The following is a 25,196-nucleotide window of genomic DNA, read 5'->3' on the forward strand; positions in this document are numbered from 1 at the left end:
ATACATTTATATTTTTTAAAACATTCTGTAAGAAATCTTTAAAAATATCGATTAAAATGTAAAATACATGTACAACAAAAAATTCTGTTATAGCGTGAAGGTGTATGTATCATTTTATATAAGATATTTTTCAAAAACCAAATATAACGTTACTATTTTATTAGAATATTTTACGTCAAACGGTGAATTTCTTTCCTAGCGACTTTTATTTTAAAAGTTGGGGGTCTTTTATTATAGCTGCAGTTTACAATTGTTTACTTCACAACACTACAACCTCATTCAAGTATACAGGTGTTTTAACATCGCATTGATGTCTCGTTTTAAAAGAGGAGCACACGTGGACTCCAGAGCAGGATTCAGACAAGAGAAGGAAGACTGTCCTGTTCCGTATGGCTTACTGAAAGCTGCTAGAAAGAGCGGGCAGCTCAATCTGTCCGGGCGCGGTCTAACCGAAGGTACTGTAACGGTAACAGTCCTGGAGCAACACTTCAAACACGCTTCAGTGACAAAATGTTAAACTTTATACAGTAACTATCATTTGAGGCCTCGGAATAGCACTCAGCAGATATAAACGTTGACTTCGACGTGATTTAAATTCCAAAGATGTTTCTGAAAGACATCTGTCTCCTAAACTTTGAAATGTCGTGGCTTACCGTAATAACAATAAATGCTGTAGGGGTAATCATGATATTTTGGTGATTGTTATTAATGGTATTTGTTCAGTTCCTGCTAGTGTATGGAGGTTGAACTTAGACACACCTCAGGAAGCCAAGCAAAATGTTTCTTTTGGAGCTGAAGATCGGTGGTGGGAACAGACTGATCTGACCAAACTGCTTCTGTCCTCCAACAAACTCCAGAGCATCCCTGATGATGTTAAACTTCTGCCTGCCCTGGTGGTCCTTGATGTAGGTTTCTCTATTCTATTCTATTCTATTCTATTCTATTCTATTCTATTCTATTCTATTCTATTCTATTCTATTTATTAAAATGAAATAAAAGTAAACAACTAAATATTAAATGAAATTACAATAGTAATTAACAATTTTGACTCCCCAATATGTAGATATGAATTGTGGTGCATTTCATTGTTTTTTATTTTTTTATTTATTTATTTATTTATTTATATGACTCTTTTCTTGTTTAGCCTTTAATTAAAAAAAAAGAAAAAATATATATGTATAGTGTGTGTGTGTGTGTGTGTGTGTGTGTGTATCCATGTTTAATGTCAAACACATTAGAATATAAAATATATTTTGTATATGTTCTGTTAACATAATACAAATCACTGTATAATTAGTAATGTCTATTTTAGTTAATTTGGACAACTTTAAAGGCAAATTTCTTTGTATTTAGATATTTTAGATTCCAGGTTTTCAAGTATTGTATTTCATCCAAATATTGTCATGATCTAATATAACATAATTGAAAAGCTTATTTATATACAGTCAACTTTTTTTTGTATAAATGTATAAATCTCAGATAAATGTAAAAATTGACACTTATGACTGGTTTAATGTTTTAGATCTCAGTTGCACAGGAATACGCAGGATAAAATTTGAAAACATTTCATGATGTCTAGTAGAATTTGTATAGTAAATTACTAGTAAACATTTTCAGGGTTTTATGGTCTAAATGTATTTTCTTTCTATGTCTGTCTGCCTTTTCCCAGATCCATGACAATCAGCTTAGCTCGCTGCCAGATTCTATTGGAGATCTAGAGCAGCTACAGAAGCTGATATTGAGGTACTGATGGAGATAATAAAATGTACAAAGCGATATGTTAATGTTTATAGTGTGTCGTAATACTCAATGTTTTCTGCAGTCACAATAAACTGACAGAATTGCCTTCGGGTGTCTGGAGACTCACAAACCTGCAATGTCTCCATCTGCAACAGAATCTCATTGAACAGATTCCTCGAGATCTGGGGCAGCTGGTTAACTTGGATGACCTTGTAAGTGATTTATTAAAGATTTCTATCTGACCAATAGCAAACTCCAAATATTTTTACTTTTTTTTTTGCTTTTATATATTTTTGAAGGTTTTTGTACACTCACCAGAAATACAGTATGAATACAGTATGATTGTTTTGATATATTACGTAATGACTAATCTTAATTTTTAGCAAAGATTAGTTCAGTTTTTACTGTCAGATGATACTTCAGAAGTCATTCATAGTTAGATGGTTTAGTTTTAATGAAGTCTTGCAGTGTATAACAGGGCTTTAGACTAACTGTTTGCATTAGTTGCACTTGTGCACCCAAAACTTTGAACCCTGTGCATTTAACACCGCAGTTAAATAAATGCTACCCATATATGCCTGTGGTTCTCAAACTATTTTCACCAAGTACCACCTCAGAAAAAATTTGTCTCCAAGTACCACCATAATGACCAGTATTAAAATACAGTAGCGTAGCAGGCCTAATTAAGCAGCTTTAACACTGTACACTTGAAAAACGAGGCAGATAAATTTCTATTATTATGAATATTTATTGGTTTCAGCCACCTTAAACATTATAAATAGTTTGAACATGGAAACTACACAATTTAAGATGTGCTTCTAAAAGTGAATTAAAAATGGCACTGTTCTTAAAGTAACAATCAAAAGTAGAAATGTTCCTCGGACATCATTATATAAGCTGTATGTCATCAAATTGATATGTAAACTCTTTTTGATAAATTTTGAAATAGATGTTGCATGTATATATGACTTAGTTGTATATCTTTGAAATTATATCAGCTTACTGCGCATTAGAGCAGGCTTTGTGTGTCAGAAAAGCAAGTTGTTAAGCCATACATGTCAACAATAAGATATAAAAATACGGGATATGCCCCCAATGACCGTTAAAAATATGGGGAGGAAATTAGCTTCAAATGGTAGAATCCATAACAATCATTAAAAAATAAAAGGTTTAGCCTACTAAAATCAATTTACTGATCACATCGGTGTTATCATACGCGTCAAAGGCTTAAAAGTGTGCTATTTTTTTAAAAAATCTTTGATTATTCAGCGATTCCTCCGTGTACCACTAGAAGGAAGTCTGTGTACCGCTAGTGGTACGTGTACCACAGTTTGAGAGCCACTGATATAGGCCGTATTTAATTGTAAATGATTAACCAACATTCTACCCATTTTTTTTTTTAAATGACAGAAAAATAAAGCTACATTTTTCATTTGCATTTTCAGTTGGCATTTTATGTAAAAAGCACTAGTTTAACCTACATTTTTTAAGTTGATGCAACCCAAAATATCTGACAAAGTTTGGTAAAATGAATCGATATGAGCATTCCTTGTTTGTGTCTACTGAACCACAGTCTGAGACTTTTTAAAAATGTATTTATTTTTGCCCTCAATAATTATTATAATAATTATCGATTTTAGTCGCACCCTTGAGAAATTAGGTCGCACATGTGACAACTGGTCACACTCTACAGTCCTGTATAACATTAAACATGTATTTACTGTCATTTTCAGTTTAATGCATTTTCCTGCTTTCAAAAAACTGACCCAAACAATGGAAGTGTTTTAAATAATTTTAATGTTAAATTTAAAGGAATCATAAAGGATGCTGTGAATGACGTTACATGAAATATCTTCTCTCTCAAAGGATCTTTCCAACAATCATCTAATAGATATTCCAGAAAGCCTTGCAAACCTCCAAAATCTTGTGAAGTTGGATTTGTCCTGCAACAAGCTCAAGAGTCTTCCTCCTGCCATCAGTCAAATGAAAAGTATGTTTTAACCATAAAAGGCTAGCTATGTAACTCGTAACTCATTTTTTTTGCCCAATAACCAACAAACTTAACCTAATTATGACTTAACCTTAACCTTATTTTTTTTAAACCTCAGACCTGAGAATGCTGGACTGTTCCCGAAACCAGATGGAGAGCATTCCTCCTGTCCTGGCTCAGATGGAGTCCCTTGAACAGCTTTACTTGAGACACAACAAGCTACGCTATTTGCCTGAACTGCCCTGCTGTAAAACACTAAAGGTAAAATGCTGTAGAATTAGTTATGGTTGTCATGTATAGAAAAAGTCTAACACAAAGTTGTTGATGTATATGAAGGAACTTCATTGTGGAAATAACCAGATTGAGGTATTGGAGGCAGAGCATCTGAAGCACCTGAACGCTCTGAGTTTGCTGGAGCTCAGAGATAATAAGGTGAAGAGCCTTCCTGAGGAAATAACCCTACTGCAAGGCCTGGAGCGCCTGGATCTTACTAACAATGACATCAGCAGGTGCTAGACATATGCTTGTTGTATCCTGTACTGTAAAATACTAAGTGTGGAGCTGTTACGTTCTGTTTAAGATTCCACTGGCGTAGTAAATCATCATCCAATACAGGAGAGCATTGCACTATGTTTTTGTAGGTCGCCACTGTAAATTCTGAAGATAAAGCTAACCCAAAAGTGAAAATGTTCTCATTATGTACAGTATAACATAATAGTATAATAGCCTTGGATAAAAATCTTACGGTTTAATGGTTTCAAATATCATGGCATTGTGATTACGGTCCAAAATAAGTTCTTTTCAATCTTCTTCAATCTTCCTCTGGGTTCTTTTCTGGGTAAAAAACAACAACTTTTCCCCGCATTTAAAATATTTTTGACCAGTAGCTTTCAATGTAGAAGTTTTTTTTCTGCTGAAGACACTTGCCCTAAAAAAAACGAAATACATTAGTTGTTGAAAAACATGCAAAACAAACAAACCTTACATGTTTCTTAGGAACGATATAACAGAAAACTTTGGTGGTTTCAAATCCTTTGAATTTTCCAAACCGCGGTATACTTTGAAACTGTTTATTGACCCATGCCTACTGTCACATTGTTGTAAATGTAATGATAAAAATAAGTCACATTGGGGAGTCAGTTAGATTTTATCATGTAATTTAGAAATAATTCAAAATATTATTGTAATAGCCCTAAATAAAAATGACATGTTTACTAACCGGGGGTGTCACGGTGGCGCAGTGGCGTAGCACGATCGTCACAGCAAGAAGGTCGCTGGTTTGAGCCTTTGCTGGGTCAGTTGGCATTTTTTGTGTGGAGTTTGCATGTTCTCCCCGTGTTCGCGTGAGTTTCATCCGGGTGCTCCAGTTTCCTCCTCAAGTCCAAAAACATGGTATAGGTAAATTGGGTAAGCTAAATTGTCCATAGTGTATGTGTGTGAATGAGTTTGTATGGATTTTTCTAGTGATGGGCTGCAGCTGGAAGGGCATCTGCTGCGTAAAAAATGTGCTGGATAAGTTGGCGGTTCATTCCGCTGTGGCGACCCTAGATTAATAAAGGGACTAAGCTAAAAAGAAAATGAATGAAAGAATGTTTAAAAGCATAAAAAATTGTATTTTCATTCTCTTGTTTCGTAACGAATCACTATAAAAGCCTTAATTATAAAAACATCTAGCCCAAGAAAAATAATGTGTGTTTGTTTGAAATGTTATAAAAATACCATATTGAATTATATAATTAGTGCAATTATACAATTGACGTCAAGCAAACAAAAAAAAGTTGCAATACGTTATTTTTGAAAAGTATGTTTAAAATGCAGTATTGATTGTATGGATTGATAGGTAGGTAGGTGGATGGATGAATAAAACAGGTTAGTCAAAAAATGGAAAGTGAATATGATTATTCTGATAATATCCAAAAACAATGAAATTTCTGTTTGTTATTCATAATTTTGAATGTAATTATGACATTATTCAAATTGTATTCTGCAGAAGAAAGAATTTCATATAAAAATCTTTGTCTTTTGTGAAATAGTCTGCCGTGTGGACTTGGCACATTACCCAAACTGAAGTCTTTGTCCTTGGAAGGCAACCCACTGAGGGCAATCCGCAGAGATCTCCTGGCTGTGAGTGTTCAACATATCACGGCTGTAACAATATTTTTTAGTCCATTTTTGTTCTCCGTAATCTCAGGGGTGCAGCAGAAAGTTTTACACCATCTTCTTTGCAGAAAGGCACTGGTGAACTCCTAAAATATCTCAGAAGTCGTGTACAAGGTATGTCTATAACCAAGCCATGTTTGTAGAGTTCTTCAATATGATACAACCTAACCCCAATATGAAAATCGTGATTCCTTGTGATTCCTTAGTGCTTGGTGTGAGAACAAACCTCATTGGTATTTGTGAAAGCTCAAATGTGCTTGTGCGAGAGGAATGAACTTCACTTACTTTCCCACATCACAATAAACAATTAGTCTTGAGCTTCCCTGACTAAATTTTCTGTAAAAATGGTTCACAATGTTTGTATGTGAATAAAATGGTATATTCAATCTGTCACAAAAAGTAGTCATGTCACTTAACAAGACTTGAATTCATGTGAATGACTGAAATGCTCTAAAGTCAACATGAAATCTCAATTTGCAATGTTTATTTTGCTAGCACATGTTGTTAATCTTACTGTAAATTAATGAACATAAAAGCAGTTTGTTTTGGTAATTACTCATCAAAAGCTCACAATTTGCTTCTGCTCTGGAATGGCAGTCCTTTTCTGATGTCAGTTTGATCGCTTGGGTGAAATATGCTTAGCCACATGCCCCCAACTGTCAGTTTGCTGACAGTGCAAAACTAAAACCCAGCCCCCTATTCAATATTCTGATTTTAGTTGGAAATGTGTCATCACACTGAAATAAAACTCAGCAGCAACTTCTGGTTTACACAGACTTTAAAGCATCAGATTATTGGTTAATTAAAAAGATTTGATTTGAAATGTATTTGTGTGGGTGAATTAATGATAGAATTTTATATTGGAGGTGGTTATATTGGACCTGTTTTTATTTAAAAATAAAGTAATTAAATAAAATAACTACATTTTGTTACCATTGTGGAATTTTGCTATGTTTTAAATTGTAGAGCCACCTAATGGAGGCTTGAAAGAAGAGCCAAAAACAGCAATGACTTTCCCAAGTCAAGCTAAAATTAATGTACATGCCATTAAAACGCTGAAAACACTGGACTACAGGTAACCACAAACATTTTCATAAGTGACTTTTTAGTATAGAATTTTTCCATGTTTAATTAAAAAAATAAATCCTGTTTTCTTTAGTGAAAAACAAGACGCATCGATTCCGGATGATGTGTTTGACGCAGTTGATGGTAACCCTGTGGCGAATGTGAACTTCAGCAAAAATCAGCTGACGGCTGTTCCACACAGGTACGCCACATTAGAGGTGCTTTAGAGATTTACTGAACACTTATAATGCTCAGCATAAAACATTCTCCCATTTCCTGCAGAATTGTGGATTTAAAGGACACTCTGGCAGACATTAATCTTGGGTTTAACAAGCTAACGACCATTCCGGCGGACTTTTGTCATTTGAAACAGCTGATGCATATAGATCTCAGGTAATTTTACACTTGCTTCGTGCTTTTAAAGCTCGAATGTTCAACGTGCAATTTTACAAATTCAGTGGTTCTCAATTGTTTCTAAATGTCACACCAGTAACATTTCACAGCCTTTAATGTTCTGTTGTTAAGATTGCACATGAAAACTTATCTGGTGGCTGGTAGATCTTAGTTGTGCACAAGATGCAATAAATTATTGAAAAAAAGAAATCAGAATTTGGATGTTTAGAGTGGAATAATTTTAAGCAAATATATTTAAATGAGAATACACTTGACGGATATGATGTAAATGTGATGTTTTATCATAATTTACTAATTAACCATTTATACTGATCTAATGTTTTGTCTTTAGGAACAATCTACTGATCTCACTGCCAATGGAGCTGGAAGGCTTAATCAAACTGCGGAGTGTTATTTTGTCTTTTAATAGGCAAGTTTTATCAGTACCATCCTTCCCTTGTGCATAAAATGTCCAGATCTATTAAAATAGTTTGAGAGGGTGTCTTCACACTTGGCAGGCCGGTTAGATTAAAAGGATCTTTGGTGCAACTGCTCTCTTGGTACACTTCATTTAAGTAAATGTGAACGCTGCCATCTGAAACATGGTGTGCACCAAACAAATTTAAGAGACAGAAATATGAATGCAGCCCTGACCAAAGACAACTGAACAAACCAAAAGCTGGATGTGACATCACAACTGATATTTATCATTCATCTAGCAAGCAGTGCTTTTTTTTGTCAAACCAAAATAACTGAACTGCAAGTTTGAACACGCCCAAATTGTGTTTATTACTCCTATTTTGATGTTTTCTGTGATTTAAATGGTTATGTGTATGTATCTTTAGGTTTAAGTCATTCCCAGAAGTGCTGTACCGAATCCCATCCCTAGAAACCATTTTAATCAGCAGCAATCAAGTTGGAGGCATTGATGCTGTCCAAATGAAGACCTTAAGTAGGCTGTCAACCCTGGATCTGTCCAACAATGACATCATGCAATTGCCACCAGAACTCGGCAACTGTACCAGTCTGAGGTGAGGGACATTTTTTTTCATTGTGATTCTATCAAACACTGCAGTCAAAATGCAGTCAAATATTTTATCTGAACCTAAATGAGGAAAGTAATTGTATTTCCAAGTGGACAAAATCTCTGGAAACAGATTAATCTAAGCATGTCGAAGGTTTTGAGCGTTTTCGTTTAACTTGTGCGTGTGATTCATCTCGTCTTTAGGGCTCTAATGCTTGATGGGAATCCTTTCCGTAATCCAAGAGCTGCCATCCTTATTAAAGGCACAGATGCTGTCCTTGAGTATCTCCGAAGTCGTATTCCAACATGAAAATGAAAGACAATTCAGCCGTCTTTGAAAAAAAAAAAAACTATAAATTTGTGTGCCATAACACTTTATTTGCACTTCTTGACCGTATATACATATAAAAAAAATGAAAAGACACGATTTATCTTCTTCCACTTGTTTTAATTAATGAGACCTGCCATTATACCCTTCAAATAAATAATTATGAATTTTGTAATGATTTCCTTTTGAAACCAAACGCATTCTTTGTAATAAAATTAAGAGAACAACTGAACAACAAAAACATGCTTGTTTTAAGTTTTGTAATTGGTTTTGAACGTTTCAATTTTTCATTACAAAAGCACCAAATAAATGATGACATGAAAGACTTTCTAGCGTTTAATGGTTTGTAAAGGACCACAGGATGACCAGTAGTAACAATAGTGACATTTTTATTATTTGTACAATAAAGATACATTATTCAAAACACCTCTTAGATACTGAAAAAATTCTGTACTCCAAAGCCGAAAATGGCTCCATTAACATCATTGGACGTTCTTCTCCTTTTTATACAGGTTTGTCATTTTAAATTTTTTAACTAAAATGTGTTTGTTAAATATGTACATATTTCATCTGCAAAATGCATTCTAGACACAGAATATATGTCGTCAATTACATATTTGCGGTAATACAGAAAAAAAAAAAGTCGGAAGGAGTAAACTTGCATGTGCAAAGAAATGATATGATAAATCGTCACTAATTCTTTGAAACTAAATCGAATAATTCCTTCTAGATATAATAACTTTTTGCACAAAAAATGAAACGGCATTCAAGTTCAGTAAGTCTTAATACTGCAGAAAGCTTTAAGTACATTCACGATCTATCGTAATAAATTATTTAAATGTCTCCATTCATAATTATTTACATCAATACTGCAATTAGACTGAATAGTACCATATATTACCTTTTTATATTCAATAGGTCTTTAAACACATACAAAAATGACCATTTGTATATTCATATACATATATAGGTTTATGACACAAATTCACTATTACTTGAGAAAGAATTGTACATATTTGTTTCTAGTGTTTCCTTCCTTCACAGTCTTGCTCTCTGTCCATACATTGGTTTTGTGTTCTTTATAAAATTTAACAATTTGAGCATAGCTAATTATATATCAATATATTAGAAATCATCTGAAAACATTTAGTAAAAATAATCATTATTATTATCAAATGTTCTTTCACAATAGTATTTGAACAGTTAATTGCATCATCATCATCATCGTCCATCCGAAATAATCTTTCTCAAAAGCTAAATGCAGTGGCTGTTGTGTGTTGTGTCGGGCTCAGCTCTCGTCGAAATGCTACATTTTTAGCAACATTTTTGATACATGCCCAGGATTTTGGGAGGGATTTTATGGCACTGTTTTATCACAACGATGACTGGTTTAAAAAATAAATCAAATAAAAAAAGCCAAAAGAAATGAAACGATTTTCATGTAAAAAAACAAAACAGTTTGTCCAAAACACAAAGACCCCTATTAAGCATCCTAATAAAAAAAGTTTAAGAGTGAAAGCATGCTCTAATCAGTAAAGCCTTACATGTGTACACTGTATCTAGTCCGTTTTATTCATTATGAAAGGAATTCCTTTTGTTATTCTGTTTAAAAAAGGATTTAAAAAACCTTAAAGCAGCATACAACAACAATGCGACTGGAATTAAGCTAGTTTTCCCCCCATTTAAACTGTAGAATGTGAAGTAGGTTTTTATACATTAATTTGTGTGCATGAATTTTCCTGGCACCAAACAAAAGCTGTGCGAGAATTTGAAAAACGTGGAAACGTATACGTACTTTACCTAGCGAATGAATAAAAATAAAATAAAAAAATCCATCAATGCCAATAGAGGGTGCTGCAGGAAAACCCTAAAGACGGGATAAATATTGCTTGGGAAATATCTTCTGTCATCTGATTTGTGCAAATACAGAACGTTCATCAAGATTTAAAAGGGGACTTTTTTGTTGTTGTTGTCGTTTTCCCTAAATCGTAACCCTTGTTAAATTTGTTATAAAAACTGGTGGATGTGTTAGAAAAGTCATCAGTGTGTCTTTCATTCACATTCTATGCTCTAATCACATTTGAGTTGTAAATGTATATATTTACACAAGGCATTTACAAAGTTGAGGCAGTGTTATGGTGGGTAAATGTCCTTAAAAGCAGATGTGCTTTCATGCTCAAACCGAAAAGCTGCTAGGAAAAATAGGTACAAAATAATACGCCATATAAATAAGCAGGAAAAAGAAGAAAAAAAAATGCACCCACTCACAGCCACAGGCTGAGATAAAGAATATCAACAACATCAACCAAAGATTTCAACCAATGTATGTCGGTGCAGAATGTGTAAGCCGTATGTAACGTTATTAGATATGTCCTCTAGTGTACATTTGGCACTGGAATTTGCCATTGGTCCAGCAATTGGCAAAATTCTTCCTAGATAAAAAGATGATGTACAAGTTCCTGTGTTCCGTCGGGGTGAGAAGTCTTTATAAGCTATAAAAATATTTATATTGTGCTCTCCCTTAAGATTACCAAGTCCACAGTTTTCGGGAAATTCTTCAGAAGAGACACTGCGGTTTCATGCTCCATGTGTAAGAAACTATGTCCGTTGGCCTGCAATGCAAGAACGAAGCACATGGTAAACAAAAAAGAACCGGGACAGGCAGGAGAATGGTGGATAGAGGGAGGGAACAGGCACGGCAGCACAGGAGAACAGGCCTCGCTCAAAAAGGATCAAGGGGGAGAGAAAAGAGAGATGCACACGCCACATCATGCTGTAAAAGGAGAGAAGGTGGAAAGAAACTGGTCTTTAGACATTCTGGATCTGTAGAAGGAAAAGAGAAGGAGCTGCTTTCTTTAGACACTGACAGCAACACAAAACCAGACACAGCCCTTCAACAATCACAGTTTCTTTTCTTTCTTTTTTGCAAAATATGTAAAATAGCAATTTAGATTAGGATAATGCTGGCTGGGCTCTTCTATTTGTGCATTTAATTGGATATATACACAGTTTGCTGTTGTGGTTTATAAATATTTAGCGTTACTTAATACATTTACAGTGTATATAAATACTGCTCAAATTTGTCTATTCTGTAAGGCTGCATTTACACGGCAGATCTTGATGGTCAATTCTAATTTTGTGACTATGCGATTTTTATTTATATTTTTATTCCTGACCTGCTTACATCAGCTTTTTAAAAGTGACTCTTATCCGATTGTCTGTATTTACACAGCACATGGCAAAGGCACAATAACCAGGAAAAAAGAGCTGCCATTGACTGACAGCTGATAATAAAAGAGCACTCTTTTTTTTTTCTCCATTCCTGTTTTTAATAAGCAGAGTTATTTTTTAAAATTCTTTTTGACAAGTTGTTTTACTATAATTTATGACAGAAAAGTTCTAATTTTGCCAACTTCTATTCTAGGCCTTTTTAAACCAATAGGCATCTTAATGTAATGTCCATGGTGTGATGTATGCAACAGTTTTATAATAGTTATGGTGGCTTGAGAAAGCCAACATACTGTTATAATACATAAACGTATTCTTCTTCTTCTGAGACTAAATTCTCTATGCATCTCCTCCTAGACCATTCATACTACAACCACCAAACTTACTCCAGACTGGTCTGACTCGAGTTGCTATATCTTTTCTAACTGATCCAGTTTTCCGAAAACTGATCCGGAAAAATCGGAAAAGTCCAATTGACTTAAGTTTTTGACCTCATAACTTTCCACCAGACTGTCATATAGACTTGAGGTTGGGCTCATTTAACCCAGACTACCAATCTGCCAATCACTGATGACCTTTCAACTTTCTAGCCACACCCTAGCAACCACTTACGGCACCTTAGCAACTGTCCCATTGACTTCCATTGTAAAAACTGCCATTCACTTTACATTGGACAAACTAATAACATATCAATTCATGCTAACAATATGCTAATCCATACTAAAAACATACTAACATACTAATTGTTCTAGCAACACGCTTATTCATACCACAGTAAAATTATACTAGCAACAAGCTAATTCAGACTAAATTCATGCTAACAACATGTTAATTTAGGCTGGAAACTGCCTAGCAATCACTGAAACACCTTAGCATCTGTCTAGTTACACCTTAGCAATCAACAGTCTAGCAACTACTTCAAACTTTCAGACTAGGCTTTCTCAAGACACCATAAAGTTTGTAAGCAAAATTTTCTAGTTATATTGGTTATGTTGCGGATGTTGTTTTCTGTCTCTCTCTCTCTCTGTCTCTCTCTCTCTCTCTCTCAGTAACATGCTTAAATACTTTGCTTTTTTTGTCCTTGTGTATGAGATTTAAGGTTTGGTACTGAAGTCTGTTCCAAAATGAGTCATCATTCACTATGGTTTTTAATGATGCGTGACTCGAATTGACAGGTAAAAATCCGATCTACCTGCTTACACTAGACAAAAGGGCACAGATCCGATTCATACCGGATAGATTTCCGCATATGAACAAGGCCACAATCTGATTTGAGTAAATCGGAATCCATGTGTTTTTTATTTTTTCTGCTTACACAGACATGTGTAGGCCATATCCGATCTGTGCCACATGCCAAACTGGAATTGAGTCACTTGAATTATGCAGTGTAAATGCAGCTTGATTATAACTTTTAAATAAACGAATACTTGGATATATTAAATTAATAAAATATGATAGGAAAGACTTTCACAATAGAGTTTTTTAAGGTTCATAGTGATGCTTTTATTGTAAATGATCATGTTTTTATATATTATATATTTTAATACATTATTATATATTTTTAAAAGGAAATCCCTTGTGCTGGTTTGTTTTGCTGAAAAGACATGAATCAGAAAATGTGCTCAGAATTATTCTGTTTCATTTTAAGTAAAAATACATTTATGAAATGAATAATTGACGACAGACCATTCATTTATTAGAAAATAATGTACTTCTAAAGTAATGAGTCTGTCATGAAACCAAGTGACACTGAATTATTATTTTCTAATAATTCAACAAACAGGAGTCAATTGTTACGCTTATACTATGGTTATCAAACCTAACTGTCAAATATTAAAAATACACTTTTTATAAGATGGAGATGGCATTTCATCAGCTTCTTGAATCCTAAATTTATTTACTTGACTTTTTTTAATTATAAATATGTACATTTGTAAAGCTATACTTTATATCTTTCCAACATATTAAAAAAAAAAAAGTTAACGCTTATGTGAGGTGTTTCTAAGCGTCTGTGAGCAGGACATTACTTTTTTCTATCTTTCTATTTATTTTTTTTTTTTCATTTTCTGAAAACACTATCGTGGAGTTTTTCTTTTGTTATTTAAGCAGATTGGAATGCAAGAAATCTATTTGTGGTTCCCTCCCATTCACTGCTTTTCAAGTTTTCTATAATGACTATCACTGCTGAGAAGCCTGGAAATGTGAAAAGGGTATATTTCAAGACCTTTGTCAGGTGTCTGTGCTCAATAGCACTGGTTTCTTGCACAACTTATTCAGATGCTTTTGTTTGGATTAGATTTTTGACAGAATATTTCTCAAAAGGTTGTGAAAATAACTCCAATCATTCAGCATAGTGATATGAAACTGTCCAGTAGTCAATGCTTGTCTGGTTGCCTGAAAATAATTTTACATTTTAAAATGGTAACCAGCCAATTAGATCCAAGCAACAGCTTCAGCTTTAAATGGTTCAACAAGCCTGCAATATAATTCTAACTAATATACTAAAGACACTTGGCTATGCTTGTATGGATACTTTTGGTTTAAACTGGAGTGAAACCATTCCGATTAATGTGTCGGAAAAAAATGAAATAACATTTTCAAAAATAGCAAAAAACAAAAAATAAATACAATTCTGTTAAAATGTTGTAGTTTGTAATTTTTTGCAATATTTTGCATGAATTGAAATGTATTATCTTTCCATTTCTAAAGATGTTCTGTGACTTAAAATATAATTTTATTAAATATATTCGTTTAATAAACTTCTTCTGTTCAAATGCACCAGTATATTCCCGTATTCACTGAGAAATGGATATAAATATTACTTTTATACGCTGAGCACTGTATCTGTTGACACAGATTATATTTATCAAGCAGTAAAATAGCCCACAACCATATCCAAAATAAGCTGCGTCCTGATGAGAGCATGAATTGAGGACTGATGGGACATTGTTGAATTCCACTTCACAGATGATGAGTGGAAGAGGAATTTTAGAGTAGTCATTTATGACACTTCATTCTACAAAAACAACAGCTCATTCGTCGTGCCAAATGTCATTTCTATGTCACTACACTTTCTGTTTTTATTTTCAGTGCTTTTGTTGGTTTTACAGAAAGTCTAAAACAGCCAGTCCAACCCAAACCAAGATGTCAGTCACATATTAAGCTGTTCACATTAAGTTTTTTGAGCAATCAATGAGATAATTAATTGATTATTTGGTTGCATGTAAAGCAAAACATAGCCAGTGTAATAGTAATTGTATTGTTTTAATTTTTAAATTATTTGAATAATTGTACATTTCATTACATATCCGTTTTATTTCATTCTTGTTTGTGTTGATTTTCATATTCTAAGATTGTGTTTGTTCTACTGGTTATGAAAACTTTGTTATTTTCTTCATTTTCATAATTAAAAAAAATGAGAACATTGTGGTGGTTGGTAATGTAGTAGTTATGATTAAAAGAATTGGAGGGAAAAAATTTGAAGGTTCATGTGACGAGCCTGGATTAACAGCTGCTAAAAATATAGTTTTCACCACAGAAATAAAATAAGAAAATAATAAAAACAGAAGAAATGGTATTTTGAGCAAATGACACTGAAGCAAAACAGTATTACTTGTATAAATTAGTTGTTTTTCGGGGGTAGATAAGTTAGATATTTCACTAGGGATGTCCAGATCCAATCATGTGATTGGAAATCAGGCCCGATTATGCGGTTTCAGACTCTATCGGAATCGGATGTTACCTCACGTTCAGGACTCAAATATGTATGGATAAGTGTATATATATTTATTCTCATTATTTTTTCAACACATCTATAGTTATGTGGTGGCACAGTTTATTATAAAGTTGACAACGACAACACTGCCATAGCAAACTGTGAGATATGTAAACTTGGGATAGCCTGCTAGGTATTTTTAGTTGAGGTGCTGTTTGTTTTAAGAGATTTTTTATTATTTACTGTTGCACTAAAGTCCAAAAGTGAAGAATTGATATTATTTATTACATGATTGTTCAAGCTACCTCACAGAATTGCTGTTTGTTAACACAGTTGTTGAATGTTAACCTATAGGATGAATTAAATAAGAAATCCTGGATCTATTTCTTCGCTCCTCTTTATTCTTTTTTTATGTATTATAGAAGTATCGGATTGTGTTTTGGTTTCGGTAGAAACTTAAAATCAAATGACTCAGACTTGAGGGCAAAGAAACCTGATCAGGACATCCCTATATTTCACCACACTGGTATAAACCAGATTCAATTTGCATCAAACAATTAGATTTAACATGGCAAACTGAGGTAGTTGGTATTGATTGATCATTTTACCCTATTAATTATACTTTGAAATATACATAAAGGTGCATTAAAATTAATTATTCAGTGTAAAATATTCATCCATGCCAGTTAATTGAATTTAACAAATGTATATATTCTTTGAAATCAGGACAATAACAATCAAAGTTGGACAAACATAACAACAGAAGTCCATGCTTACTTGAGACACACACTCACATACGGTACACGCATACACACTTCACATTTAATGCCACATGCAAAGCCCTCCGCTGGCAGTGTGGCGGAGGATGCATTGTCGCAACTTATGGGACAATGTGATGGAGAACTGTGTTACCTTCAGAATTTTGTCCCCTGGTCGAAGAACGTTGGAGGCTGGTCCATCAGGCTGTACCCTAGTAACAAAGATACCCTATAAGTCAAAAGTGATATGAGGTTAGGAACCACATGGTGACTATGGTTTAGAATCTTTGCCTTTTAATCTGGATTTAGAATGGCCTGTTTTCCTCAAAACGTTAGTGGTAATCTAGAATTAATTACCTTCATCTATGGAATTATGGAGTAGATTCAAAGTGAACGACAAATCAAGGCAGAGATTATAAAGCATACGGATCTGAACTACATGTGGGACCCATCAGTATGTGCCATGTGTGCACACGTGAAGACTTATTTTAAGCTCCACATATTGAGAGTCCACCAAACTTTACATTTCTTCAGGGCTCACAGGGATTAGGTTTGTCAGTAGCAAAAATATACAACACGCAATCTTTATGCTATGCTGAAACCTTATGGGGGGAAAAGAAGTACACTTTTTGTCATGCAAATTGACACCATTTTTAGCTTGACACAATGTAGTGATCCTAACACATAAAACAGATAATGTTTCTTTTGTGACTCTAAAAAAGTATTGTCAACTGCTTAACTAACTATTTTTGGCAAGACATGAAGAGGTTAAAAGGTAATGCAGTCAGCTTGTGCATTGCAGTAGCGCATGTTTCCATGGGAACTCGACAGAGAGACACACGTTACTAACTAAAGAGAGATGGCTTTGATTTTTGTTCTATATAAAGCATCGTTTTAATGTGATTTCTGAGACTGAAATGCTGAAATTAGCATATTTCATTGTGTGGTGTCCTTTAAGGCTAAGAGTGAAGTGTTCTTACCATGTCCGAGGGCTTGAAGGGGTTCCCTTGTCCACTGATTCCCCCTGAGATGCTGAAACCAAGGCCAGGGTTCTTCTCGATTCTCACACAGAGCTGTCAACGGCAGAAAACACAAATCTTGGTGTTTGGCTATATTTATGATCGTTTGGATGCACATCTTGAAAACACATCGTTCATGTCCTTTGAAAATATGAAGATATCGTTTCAAGTAGAAATCTGTGCAGGGCTGTTTATTATTCATCCTGCCTGCTGCTGCTTAAGATTCACTTTGTGTTCACTCACTACCTGCTTAGAATTATTTTCTTCCTGATCTGACTGATCCTGCTAAATTTAGATCTCGCTTTCAGAAGCTCGCTTTAAAACTTCCACTAATATGAAAGGTTGGCTAAACACTCATTTTATTTATTTATTTTCCTCTTATCAAGACACAGACTGGATTTGACAATTTATTAACAGTAGTTTTAAGAAGAAAAACTACATTTATTCAAAATTTTATTAGCCAAACGTTGGCTAAAAACAAACACAAACTGCTGGCTTGGCTAAATGCAGTTGAAATTAATTAGAATTTTATGTTATAACATTTAAAACATCCATGAAAGAACAACATACTATATCAGTTCTTGCCAGTTTTCTTGGGACAGGGGATCAAATAATGTTTGGATCATTTGGTTACCATCAAATGGCCTGTTCCCATCATGAATCCAACAGCTTCATTTTTTCATTAAGAAACTTTGTCCTGCGCTGAAAGAAATCTGAACTGGTCCTGTTGTTCTTGTAGGAGAACCGTATGAATGCATTGCAGACCCTACTTCCAAGTTTATAGTGACAGAAAATGTAACCAATAGAAAGTGGTGTATTTAGTCATGTGATATTTATTATACCCATCAGGGATACACTGCACCTAGAAAGTATTCACCACAATTAACTTTTTTGTCACTTTAAATTTTGCCACAGCCTTATTACAAAATAGATTACATTTATTATTTTCCCCAATTACTACAAAAATAAAATAAAAGACTTTAATGACAACATGAAAGAAGTAAAAAAAAAAAAGAAAAAAAACCTACATATGTATTTACAGCCTTTGCTCAATACTTTGTTGGAAGTGCCTTTAAAGAATTGATTAAAGTTTGAAGTAGTTGAATATGTTGACCAAGCTTGGCAAATCTTCTGGGTTTCTCCCATTACTTTTGCAGTATCTTTTAATCTACATCAGGTTGGATGGGGAACATCGATGTACAGCCATTTTCAGTTCTCTTCAGAGATGTTTAATAGGGTTCATGGCTGGGCCACTCAAAAAAATTCACAGTGTATTTCTGTAGCCACTTCTTTGTTATCTTGGCTATGTGCTTACAGTAGGTCCTGTTAAAAGATTGCTGCATTATCAACAATGTCTCTACATTGCTGTATTCATCATTGCCTTGATTCTTGCAGCTGAAAAACATCCCCAAAGCAGAATGCTGACACTATGCTTCACTTTAGGGATGGCATTGGCCAGGTGATGAGCAGCGCCTGGTGTCTTTCATCACGCTTAGCATTCAGGCTTAATAGTGCAGTCTTTGTTTCATCAGACAAAATAATTTTTTTTCTCAAGGTTTGAGAGCCCTATGTGTGTGGTCATGGATTTTGGCAAGTCTCTCTCTCTCTCTCTCTCTCTCTCTCTCTCTCTCTCTCTCTCTATATATATATATATATATATATATATATATATATATATATATATTATTGCTATGCAATTAATAAAAAATTTCGATATTGGCTTCTAACTATTATGTAAAACCAATGTTCGAGATAAACGATTATTCCATTATTTACTGCGCCTTTACAGTTGTACACATTTGTTGCTCTTAAACGCGCTAAAGACTGCATGCTTGTGTGTGTGTGTGTGTCAGAAGCATGCGGTCAGCATTTGGTCTCATTCGCACACTGAGACGAGCAGAGCGCACACATCTAAAGTCATCTTAATGTGAGCGCTTTAATGGTCAAATAGGTGTCAAAACGCAGTGTTTAGTGATTATTTATATTAACCCTCATTTGTGTAGTAAACAAACAAGTTGAGGATCAAAAGACATGTGAAAGCAAAACCATTAAAGTAACAGCGCTATATTCCTGCTGCCGCCTGTTTTCAACATTATTTATAAAACAACAAGGAGAAAATCCCTCACTGCTCTTGACTAAAGGACTTTTGAAGCTAAAGTGTTTTTTCTTTAAGTGAAAATGCTGAAAGCACAGCTTGTTTCATATTTTATTCTATTGTATTTATTTCTCTTTCCTTTGCAGGGAGGAAAATAACTGTATATATGCAGTTGAAGTCAGAATTATTAGCCCTCCTGAATATTAGCAACCCCTTTCCCCCAATTTCTGTTTAATGGAAAGAAGATTTTTTTTCAATACATTTCTAAACATAATAGTTTTAATAACTCGTTTCTAACAACTGATTTATTTTATCTTTGCTATGATGACAGCACATAATATTTTATTAGATATTTTTAAAAATACAAGCATTCAGATTCAAAGTGCAATTCAAAGGCTTAATCAGGCAAGTCATTATAGAACAGTAGTTTCTTCTGCAGAAAATCAAATATATATATTGCCTAAAGGAGCTAATAATATTGACTTCAAAAGAGGTTTCAAAATATTTAAACCTGCTTTTATTCTATCCAAAACAAAACAAATAAGACTTTCTCCAGAAGAAAAAATATTAGAGGAAATACTGTTAAATTTCCTTGCTCTGTTAAACATCAGTTGGGAAATATTTATTTAAAATTTATTTGGTAGTGCAGAGAGGATGTGTTCTGGTTGTCTTTGAATTTCATTTGCATGTTACTCTGCGAGTGCAATGGTACCTGTTCTGGAAAGCCATCCATGCTCTTCTGGCCTTTAGTCTGAATGAAGCAGCGGGCACTCTGGGGCCGGGGGCTGGTGGTGGTGATGGGCATGGGCAGCGGGGACTGGTACTGCTGGATGGACACCTTGTTGATGGCACCCTCATACTGCTGGTCGCGGGCTGTCCGGTGGGGTGGGGGGGCTGAAGTGATCATCATCGTCTGTTGTTGATGGGGATTGTGAACTCCAGGCTATGGGCAAACATAAGGCAAGTGTTTAAAGAGGCAGTCAATCATCTGTTTTCAAAGGCTGGGTTTTGTTTATGGGGTGCAGTTTAAATAGGGCTGTCAATCGATTACAAGTTTTAATGCAATTGTTTACAGCATGAAGAGATCAAATAATCTTAAAAATTGCACATATTGTATGTGTATGAACTTCCATCTAAATGTTATGACTCCAAAATATTTGGTTGTTCAAAACAAATTAATACAGGTTTAAAAATCACACAAATGTAAATTATATATATTTTAAATAATTCCTTTATTTTAAATAATTTGTCTTAAGTTTTTAATTTATTTAATTTTATCATGAAATAATGAAATTATCCTCAATAAGAGAAACTCAAACCAGCAGGTGGCAGTAAATGTCTAAGTAGAATTGTAAACGACTGAATCTTTCAACAAAGTAAACAGCTGTTTTGTGGAATCTCTTTGAACGTGTTTTATGTGGCATTAATGCTAATACTTTAATTAGCAAAACAGCAAATACAGACAATATTTAATCTAAATTAAAACAAATTATTACCTTATTTATTGGACTGTTGTGTAAAATCGGTATCGCATACACTCATGCTAAATACATTCTCAAATTTTAGTGTTATATAACTGCATTCTATTGACTCCATCATGCAGTCAGTAGACCCTTTTCACATTTACGTGTTTCTCAGTAGCGAAAGGCATCATGGTTGGGCAAACTTAGAGTGCAGTGAATCTGATAACAATTTTTTGTTGTCTTATTTGCTGAAATAATAAGATAAAAACTCCACAATGGTGTTATCAAGACTCAGAAAAAGAAAAAAATGCTCAACGTCAAATTTACTCTCAGCCCCATAGACCTCGCATAAGCGGTAATTTTATTTTATTTTATTTTGTAATTTGATTCAAAGATCAGTAAACCTTATGAGATGCAAGATGGCTGGAGGCGAGTCAGGTGAGTCAATCGCATATTAAAGTCATTATACAGTTCTTTTCACAAGTAAATAATTGTTACAAAATTGACAGCTTCAATTTTAACTTTATATACTGTAGTATTCATATACTAAAAAAAATCATATTCTTTTTTGCTCATCTTACAACCCCCCTAGAGTTGAACAGTTGGGTTTTAGCATTTTTTTTATTAATCCATTCAGCCAATCTTCAGGTCTGGCGAGAGCATTTTTAGCTTGGCTTAGCATCAATCATTGAATCTGATTAGACATTAAGCATCTTACTAAAAAAAAAAAAAAAAAAAGCTTTCAAAAGAACTTTCATATTTAAAGTTTGACTTATTGTGTAATATTGAATATTGTGCAATAGTCCTCAGGTACTATGTAACAGTGCTGCATAATAACATTTTGCTGCTGCATCCATAGTACCGCAGCAAAGTTTCTTTATTAATACACCTGAATATAGTTCCTAGTCATGTCCACCTAGAAAATACCAACTTTTTCCCCCTTTTTTTCTGTCATTTGTAGTACACAATGTAACTATACAACAGTCAAGCTTTAAATAAAATTATCAAAACTGTTTTGGAAGATGCTAATTGTCTAGCCTGATTCAATGATGTTCTTAATGCTAAGCTAAGCTAATCTAATCTAAAAGTGATCCCACCAGACCCTGAGATTGGCTGAATGGATTCTAAAATGTTAAAGCACACAACTGTTTAACTCTAGGGGAGTTAAAAGGAGCCTATTTGCAAAAAAGTGGAGTGTTCCTTTAACTTTGCAGATGTTATTTACAGTATGCTCAACCAGCAACATTTAACATAAGTTTATAAAGTGAAATCATAATCAAGTACCCCTTTACTGTAGCAGTTCAAGCAGGGTCATAAGTGCCTTCTTGTCAAAGTGTGAATTAGCTACACAGGACCTGTTTAATATATTTTGATACATACGTTCAGCACATTACACTTTTTCTAAGATCTAAATCTGTCAGCAGAAGCAAAATGCTCCACAATATTGAGCGACAACCCAAAGACATTCACAGATAGACTAGGGTTGCTAAGGAACACGCGTTTGTGAAACGAATGACAACAGCAGGTAGTAATTAACCCTGGCATTTGAAAAAATTAACATGGCAATCACGATACAACAGACACCTCTATCTCGCAGCGAACAGGTTAAGCCAGAGAAAACTCAAGAGTAGAACATGACAGGCTTTAATACGTAGAGACATGTGGGTGTCTCAAAAAATGCACTGTGGAAATAATAAAACCATAATGAGATCCAGACAAATGCAATGAATCATTTCTATTGAGCACGGCTTATGAAAGAAAGGTGCATTTTAGAGGTGAGAATGTTTTAGCATGATTGCTGAAGACCTGAGAGCAGGGAATGATGATGCAGGACTGTTTTGTGCAAAGGCTGCACTCATTTGATCGAAAAATATAATATATAAATACATTAAATAAAAGCAGTGGTGGAAAGAGTATTGAAAATTCATCCTCAAGTAAAATTAGAATTAGCTACAAAAATGTAGTGCGTGTAAAAGTATATGTTGTAAATATTACTTAAAGTATCAGTAAGTAAATTTTAAAAGTTCTCAAGAGTAGTAACCAAGAGTTACCATGTGAAAGGCTTAAGCGTTTACATGCAAGAGATGTGTAAACATTTTGTAGTGCATTTAGTTATTGTTTAAAGGGGTGCTCCAGAGTGTATTTTTAAGGCTTGGTTGTGTTTATAGGATGCAAAGCAATGTGTGCTCATGCTTCATATGTAGAATATCACGTTATTTTTTCATATACCGTACTTTGATTATATACAGCTACTCAGCTAATATGAAAACGACTGACATATTTCCTAATTCCTCTGAAAGGTCATCTAACAAAATGTGCTGTGATTGGCGTATCTGCTCCACTTCACTAGGAAAAGCACACATTGACTGTGTAAACCAATGTCCTGGAGAGTTTATTTCCAACTTGCTTCAACACACCTGCCAGGAAGTTTCTAGTACATCTAGTAAGAGCTTGATTAGCTGGTTGAGGTGTATTTGATTAGGGTTGGAGCTAAACTCTCCAGGACATCTTGGACATCCCTGGTGTAAACGGTCAATCCGAGTAGCTGTTAGCCATATCAGTTTGTGCCTGTATCAGACAGAAAATGACACGGAGGACACAGCTGCTTCTGCTATTATGGTTGGAGCTGCTCATTTGAGGAGTCTTTAGCTGAATCCAGCACAGAATTCGGGGGATTCTTGAATATCTCCTTTGTCAAATGCTAGCTCTATATTTTTTAAATTCTCTGAACCATAATTAAATAGCAATAGTGGACCATATAGCTATTAACCATAGTGGAAATAGCAGCGTTTGGATTCCATTTTAGCTTTCTCTGCTATAACATTACAACGCCTCTGACCATGCCACTTTGCTGCATGGCATATATGCACATGGAGAATGTGAATAACCTGAAGAGCTTGTGATCTCATTAGACCGGATGTATTTTTTGTAGTCCCCATACTTCATCCACTTCATCTAAGAGTATTATCTTAATCATATTAAACTTGAAGTATTGGTGTCTTATGTAAATGTACTCAGAAAGTCTCTGGTGAAGTCGCGAGCTGTCACAGATAGGGCATTACTCTGCCTTTCAGCATGAGCCCTCCAAGTTTAGCGTGTTTCCTCATTAAACGCAACGAAAGCGTATGCTTCATGTTGTTGTGTCAGAATCCTTGTGAAATACAGTAATACTTTAGAACGCTTAGTTTAAGCAAATTTGATGAACGCGATCATGCGTGTTGAATCTGAAGGGAGTCGCTCCAGCACGTTGTGTGTGTCTGCCTGTGTGTGTGTGTCTGTGTCAGGCCCCTTGAGGGGTGTCAGGGGTGGAGTGAGCGACGTATCTGAGTAGGGGCGTGTGCGCGCGAGAAGTACCTGAAAAACGGTGAGGGTGAGTTGCGTGTGACATACCTGAAGAGCTAGGAGGGATGCGGTGGAAAGGGGTGTGCAATGTATTTAATGACCGGTTTGCGAGAGATTATCCTTTATTTGCGGGCATCCTGGAGTCTCTGTGCATTTGCGGGATACTCCTAGTCTTAGCAACTGGATGAATGTAAAGGAGGACTAAGGAACATTGTGTCTACTTTATAATTAAAGTTCTCAACTCACAGCAATAAAACTTTACAATGAGTGGAAAAAACTTGCTGGATAAGTTGGCGGTTCATTCAGCTGTGGCGACCCCGGATTAATAAAGGGACTAAGCCGACAAGAAAATAAATGAATGAATGTCAAAAACATTCACTTATTTTTAAGCACAAAGAGAGAAATTTACTATTGTTTTTATATTATTTTGTGCTGTATTAATTAGTTACTGAGCAGCAATAAATAACACTGTAAAATATGAGGAGTTTTCATCTTATTTTAAACTAGTGGGGTTTGAAATTAATGAATGCATGATAATCATGATAGCCGTTATTATTTCTTAGACTAAAATCCTACAACCAAAATCTATAATCGTTGCATCCCTATAAACATGTATTGATGCATATAACGTATACTGTAATTTATTTATGAATCCATTCACTAAAACAAAAAGTAGAGATTTACAAAAGTTAATTAAACTGCCAAAATTGAACATTGTTTTTGATATTTAAAAATTACACAAATATGTGACTGTTCTCTCGAGACTGGGATGGTGAAAATACTCTGTCTGGCAATGTTTATATTATATTGTTTTATATATAGTAAAAGACTATAGAATACACAAGAAAGGTCACTCGAATAGTTTTGAAAGGGGAA

At 34.5% G+C, this 25,196-nt stretch overlaps 2 protein-coding genes across 51 annotated transcripts in view; one reads left to right on the top strand and one right to left on the bottom strand.

Moving 5' to 3' along the window:
* The first annotated feature begins 280 nt into the window (after positions 1-280).
* lrrc40 (leucine rich repeat containing 40) lies at positions 281-9,026 on the top strand. The gene is given in 15 exon segments (NM_199862.2): positions 281-455; positions 724-905; positions 1,670-1,743; positions 1,823-1,952; positions 3,607-3,730; positions 3,849-3,991; positions 4,067-4,239; positions 5,764-5,854; positions 5,959-6,004; positions 6,857-6,965; positions 7,050-7,157; positions 7,238-7,348; positions 7,701-7,778; positions 8,194-8,379; positions 8,577-9,026. Coding segments are annotated over 15 exon segments (1,806 nt in total). The 5' UTR covers positions 281-310; the 3' UTR covers positions 8,683-9,026.
* A 46-nt stretch (positions 9,027-9,072) lies between these two features.
* lrrc7 (leucine rich repeat containing 7) overlaps positions 9,073-25,196 on the bottom strand; it is a 246,823-nt gene continuing 230,699 nt past the window's right edge. For 17 of the 50 annotated variants that reach the window (XM_073954196.1, XM_073954223.1, XM_073954200.1 and 14 more), the window contains 4 exons: positions 20,228-20,458; positions 17,382-17,474; positions 16,556-16,630; positions 9,073-11,312 (listed from right to left, as the gene is read on the bottom strand). In XM_073954196.1, coding sequence (XP_073810297.1) covers positions 11,205-11,312; positions 16,556-16,630; positions 17,382-17,474; positions 20,228-20,458 — 507 coding nt within the window. In that variant the 3' untranslated portion in view covers positions 9,073-11,204. Of the gene's footprint in view, positions 11,474-16,555; positions 16,631-17,381; positions 17,475-20,227; positions 20,459-25,196 lie in introns of all 50 variants that reach the window. The other 33 variants (XM_073954237.1, XM_073954226.1, XM_073954232.1 and 30 more) reach the window with 3 other exon arrangements.

This window comes from Danio rerio, chromosome 6 (genome assembly GCF_049306965.1).
Source record: "Danio rerio strain Tuebingen ecotype United States chromosome 6, GRCz12tu, whole genome shotgun sequence".
Taxonomy (NCBI): Eukaryota; Metazoa; Chordata; class Actinopteri; order Cypriniformes; family Danionidae; genus Danio; species Danio rerio.